Genomic DNA, 6,000 nt, shown 5'->3' with positions numbered 1-6,000 from the left:
TTTTCTGAAAGTCACCTATAAACTAATGTTATAGTAACAAAAATATGGAAACAAAGTTTTAACAAGATTTGGACAGGCATCCAGATTTCTGAGGCAGTTTCGAAAACCTCAGCCTCATTGTGTGAAAGGCTGGAAATTCGTGACTCCATTCCCTGCACCAGCCTTCTGGCAGCCACTGTGAGTAGAACTGACCAGTGGGTGAGAAATACCTTGTCAGATAGGATAACCAGCTAACAAGTATAGGCTATAGATTGTGTTTCTTATACCTGTAACTTTATGTTTCCAAATCTACACTTGCTTTTATTTGAGACTCTGTCTCAGGCTCTATTAATTAAACTTCAGTTTGGTTTTACTGTAGACGTGTCTAAGTGCCTGGTGCAAAGGAGTGTGTTGAACCAAGGTGAAGCCAGTAAGTGGGCGTGCACTGCTTCCACTGAGGCAGCAGATCGGCGTGCATTGCTGGTGTCCAGGAGGAGACAAAGCTGGGGTGTGAATTGCTAGCCTGCAGAGAGAATTGCTAGCCCGGAGCACAGCACCTCGTATTGCCTGTAGCCAGTAGCTTTGGGAGAGTTTTCCCCCGGTGGGCACAGACAAGGCTCTCACACTGTGAGCAGGTTGCAGCGATTTACCCTGGAGAATTCATGTAACCCCAAAGGCATCTCAGAGCTCCCTGTACAATGAATGGGGAGAAGCAGGCACCTTAGAATGGAATCCACAGAACCCCGTGTGTTAGGAGCCATGTAAGCCAGCCAATGGGAGAGGCTGACAAGAGGGGTATGTGCTAAGCCCCACCCCTCTCCTGAATTTGGTGCCTCTCTCTGCTAGCGATCCACAGCCAGGAGCCCCTCTTCTGGAGCCAGGCAGTGTGTCTGTGAGACAGAGGAAGGCACTGGCCATGCTTCACACAAGATGGCCGAAGGGCAGAGGGGTGTTATAGAGTGATTCTGAGTTAATATTTAATTGAAGTGTAACAACTTGAACAAAAGAGACAGAGGGAGCCTCACATCAGAATGTCACATAGCCCAGTGGTTACAGCATTGTCCTGAGAGGTAGAAGATCCTTGTTCAAATGCTTTCTCCTCATCTGGCAGAGGGGGGACTTGAACCAGAATCTCCCACAGCCCCAGTGGGTACCCTAACCCCCGGGCTAAATGTTACAAGGGAGGTTCACTGCATCTTGAGGGGGCCATTTAGGGATCTGGGGCAAAAGTCTGTCTGGGGATTGGTCCTGCTTTGAGCAGGGGGTTGGACTAGATGACCTCCTGAGGTCCCTTCCAACCCTGAGATTCTATGATTCTATGATCTCCATCCCCCACCTCATTCTATGTGCTGTTGGGTGGCCTCTGAGCACATCTACTGGATCAGGCCCCATGAGTGAGATAGATGCTCCTCCCCTCAGTTTATGTGTCGCCAGGGGTACAAGTAGGAGTTAGGTGCCCAGAGATCTACAGCAAGTTAGCCGTGTGATCCTCACGCCCAGAGGCAGAAACTTAGACACCGAGAGAACTTTTACACCAGAGATTTATGCCCTGGGTGAGTTTAGGCACCTACAGGGTTGGGTTTCAGCCAAGTGGGGTTTTGTGGATCATGGTGCCTAAAACTGGGATTGAGAGGCCTATGCCTGGGCTTTAAGTGACTAAGTTTCTTCATAGATCCGGGCCATAATGCACAATGCAATTCCCAGATAAAAACTACATTAATGTGGAGCTAAGGCTGAGAGAACATACTTGTAACTTAAGGGTAAAAGACATTACAGGAGGAATGTTGTAATTATTCCCAAACCAAGGAAATACAAGGAAATACACCCAGGAAATACAAATACAAATTATAGTTAAATTATAAAAGAAATCTATGGTCTGGAAATGCAGCTAAGGCATCTAAACAACCTTAACTCAGCCCTGTAGTAACATCTTGAGGGCAAAATAGAAAAACATTGTGTGCCTTTAAAAATCAGTTTCATTTAATGTAGAACCACACACACTGCTCGGCACTGATCAGACCTGTATGGTTATTGTGCGGAGTCACTGCAGGCTGGAGCTGAGGTTGTGGGTGTGCATGGTCACTGAGGGTGAAATCCCTCCCCCCCATATTACATGAGCACAGAAGGGTCAGAACAGTGGGGGTTCCCAGGTGAGGGATCTTGTCAAACACTGGACAAGTCTCTCCGGGTTCATCTACACTGCAAAAAACCTTGTGTCAGTGGGTCCGAGCCTGGGTCAACTGACTCGGGCTTGCAGAGCTCACTCTACAGGGCTGAAAATAGCAGTGTAGACGTTCCTGCTCGGGCTGGCTCCTGGGCTCTGAAGCGCAACCACAGGGAGGGTCTCAGAGCCTGGGCTCCAGCCTGAGTAGGAACGGCTACACTGCTAGATTTAGCCCTGCAGTCAGTTGACCCAGGCTCACAGACTTGCAGCCATGGTGGTTTTTTGCACTGTAGACGTACCCATAGGCGCCAACTCCGTGGGTGCTCCGGGGCTGGAGCACCCATGGGGAAAAATTGGTGAGTGCTCTGCCCCCCCCCCCAGCTCGCCTCCGCTCTGCCTCATCCCTTGAGCGTGCCGCTGGGTCCTGCTTCTCCCCACTCCCTCCCAGTGCTTGCACCACGAAACAGCTGTTTCACGCGGCAAGCCTGGGAGGGAGGGGGGAGGAGGGGGAACACGGCGCGCTTGGGGGAGGAGGCGGGGCCAGGGCGGGGATTTGGGGAGGGATCCAATAGGGGCAGGGAGGGGCAGAGTTGGGGTGGGGCCGGGGGTAGAGGCATGAGCACCCACCGGCGCCGACAAATGTTGGCGCCTGTGGACGTACCTACCATCTCCAGCAAAGAGACTGACTGAGCTGGGCTGGTGTATTCAGGGCCCTGGGCTCAAGATGCCATTTCTGTAATTCCCATGGGGTTTATTAGGACAAATGGGCCCTTCACCCTTCAGAGCCTCTTTGTGTCAGTGTGTGCAGCCCTGAGCTCCCTGCTTGGGCTTTGGTGTCAAGATGGAGATGTTCCCCATCACTCATTCAAACAGGCTGTAACTCCACCTGCTAAAATTGAGCTCAAGGTGTTAAACTGTGACTCCACTGGCAGTAAATGGGAGACCCGGCTGGCCCGAGAGGCACTGTGGCATTGTCCCACTTGGGAGTGCTGTGAGAGCTGAGAGAGCTGAGTTAAGTTGGCTTGACTGAGCTGACTTGACTGACATGACATGACATGACATGTTCAACCCATCGGATCCCATTGGTCCCAGACACTGACCTTTCTGTCTCTTCATCTCAGATTGCAGGGTCTCTAGGGGGAGAAAAAGGCAAGAAGTGAGATTTCACCGTCATGTTTATAACAGTAATCCCACAGCTAATGTAACTGGTCCAGACACTGACCTTTCTGTCTCTCCATCTCAGATTGTAGGGTCTCTAGAGGGAGAAAAGTGGGAGAGGTGAGACTTCCCCCTGTCGGGTTTATGGGAATAATGTTAATTTTGTAACTGGCCCAGACACTGACCTTTCTCTTGTTCCTGTTCAGACAGCAGGGTCTCTAGAGAGAGAAAAGGGCAAGAGATGATTAATCAATTCACAGATTCCGAGGCCAGAAGGGACCCTTGTGATCACCTAGTCTGACCCCTGTATAACACAAGCCTGTCGGCTTCCCCACAATAATTCCTAGAGAGGATCTTTTAGAAAAACATCCAATCTTGATTTATTTCAGAGTAGCAGCCGTGTTAGTCTGTATCCGCAAAAAGAACAGGAGTACTTGTGGCACCTTAGAGACTAACACATTTATTTGAGCATAAGCTTTTGTGGCAGTGCTGGAGAATCCTCCATGACCCTTGGGAAATTGTTCCAATCGTTAATTAATAATGGCAAGATTTCACTCTGTTGTGTTTATGGGGATAACTCTACTGCCAGGTAATGTGATGGGCCCAGGCACTGACCTTTCTCGCTCTCCTTATCCGATCGCAGGGTCTCTAGAGGGAGAAAAGGGAGAGAGGTGAGATTTCACCATCGTGTTTATGGTGCAGTTCCTGCTATTAACGTAATTGTGCTGTAACTATGAAACTGAGGCAGACAGACTGACAAACAGGACATACAAACAGATCTGTCTCAACATCCCTGCACTGACCATTCCTCACTTCCCTCCCCCACTGACCATCACCTCTAGGAGCTACTCTATTTGTCTCCCCCGGGAGCCATCCCCACTTCTTGGGCCTCGTCTCACTCCTGGCTGATCTGGCTGTTGCGGGAAAGAGGAGAGAAGGTTTCTTTTTTTTATCCAGTTCCCTGTCTGCTCCCCTCTGTACCCATCCCTGAAAAGTCCCAGCTCTACCCAGATCCTGACTGTGGGAATGGGGCATTGACCTGAGCTGGATAAGGGATAGGGTCTGTCTGGCTGCATCCTAGCCTGCCCCCTGATCCTAGTGATACCTGGGAACAACTCCTCCTAGGGCCTGGGTAGATGGGAGTGCCCCAGCTAAGAACAGCATGGAGATGCCTTTCTTTGGCTGGGTGCTCAGGTCAGCAGGAGCCAGGGAGGGGGGTGTGGATGGGCCCCTACAGGCATCGCTTCTCAGATCAGCTCTTTCCCACTGGGAACTTGTCCCCTTGGTGCGTCAGCCCTGGGGTACCAACACTTCTGGAAATGGAGGTAGTGTCATGTCTGCCAGTCACTGCTGAGCACAGCCTGAGCTAGAGCACCTTGTGACCCAGAGTGAGCAGTGTCTCAGACCAGCCGTGCAAGTCCTGGGTGTGTTTGTGTTATTACAGCATCCTAGCCACACAGCTCACCAGTGCAGCTGGTGGGATAATTCTCTGAAAGGCCCAGGGAACAAGATAGTGACAGTTCATTGTTCTGACTTTTTAGTGGTGGGAAATGAGCCCAACCTAATTCTCCCTGGACACATAGACAAATTTTACATATGACTGAAAATGAGTTAATCCCTGTGTAATGGGGCCTATCAACCCTGCACTGGTCCAACAAGGGTTGAACACAGCCTATAGGTGCAAGAGGCCATCCTTCCTCCCCCTTCCTGGACGCACTCCAACTGGACGCTGGATATACAAGGGAGCAGTTCAGCCCAGTCTGGGCTGACAGTGGAAGAGAGCATATGCACGCTCTGAGCTCCTGCCAGGAAGCTGCTAGAGCTGCAGACTGTGGAGGCTGAAGACGCTGAGTCCCTGGCAGGACCCTGGTTGACCGCGGAGACAGAGGAAGATAGACAGTCACTGCCAGGGGAGGAAATGCCAGAGCTGGAATCATGGGTGGGAAGCAGCCCAGGAAGAGCATTTGTTGAGGTTGGAACCTGAACGCAGAGCTACTGGTTTCAGAGGGTCCTGTATTGGGACCCAGGGGAGTAGAGTACACCCGGGTCCCCCTACCCCTTCCCGCGCCTACCCATGGGTGCAACAGCCACCCAAGGGATATTGGGTGATACTGCCTGAGATGGTGACTAGTGAGCACTGCTACTGGAGGCTAGAGCAACTGGGTGTTACAGCCTCGGATTGATTGAATCTGGCTGCTAGGCCTCGCTGCCCTAAGGACAGGGGCAGCCATATTGACTCTGGCCATGGGGCCTCACTGCCTTAAGGGCAAGGGCAACCCCATAGATTCTGGCCATAGGGCTTCTCTGCCCTGAGAGCAAGGGCATGTCCCAGATCTCCAGCTACTAGGCCTCGCTACTCCAACCACAAGGAGCCACACTCAGGGAAAGGGGACGTTTTCCCTCTTTTCCTTCCTTGACCACCTGAAATCCTGCTAAACCGTGCCACCTAATCTGGACTCAGCCCACATAATGTATCTGTTAAAACCACAAATTAAACCAGTTTACACCTGGTGGTGACAGGGTGTGTAAGCAGAGTCTGAGAGCCTGTCTACAATGGCAAGTTACAGTGCAGTGACTTGCTGGCTCAGGGGTGTGCAAAAACACACCCCACCCCGAGCGCAGCAAGTTTGAGCGCTGTAAAGTGCCAGTGAAGACAGGCTCCGAGCGCTGGGAGCTATTCCCCTTGTGGAGGTGGATTA

At 51.4% G+C, this 6,000-nt stretch overlaps 1 protein-coding gene across 1 annotated transcript in view; it reads right to left on the bottom strand.

Annotated features, from left to right (window-relative positions):
- Positions 1–6,000, bottom strand: part of LOC113409680 (butyrophilin subfamily 1 member A1-like) — a 348,144-nt gene that overhangs the window by 318,407 nt on the left and 23,737 nt on the right. Inside the window, exons 4-5 of the mRNA XM_029914256.1 lie at positions 3,917–3,949; positions 3,487–3,519 (exon numbers count right to left, since the gene is read on the bottom strand). Of these exons, the coding sequence (XP_029770116.1) occupies positions 3,487–3,519; positions 3,917–3,949 (66 nt within the window). The remainder of the gene's footprint in view (positions 1–3,486; positions 3,520–3,916; positions 3,950–6,000) is intronic.

The sequence above is a fragment of the Terrapene carolina genome, unplaced genomic scaffold (assembly GCF_002925995.2).
Source record: "Terrapene carolina triunguis isolate 2854851 unplaced genomic scaffold, T_m_triunguis-2.0 Scaffold33956, whole genome shotgun sequence".
Classification (NCBI taxonomy): domain Eukaryota; kingdom Metazoa; phylum Chordata; order Testudines; family Emydidae; genus Terrapene; species Terrapene triunguis.
This window is presented reverse-complemented; position numbering and strand designations above follow the sequence as displayed.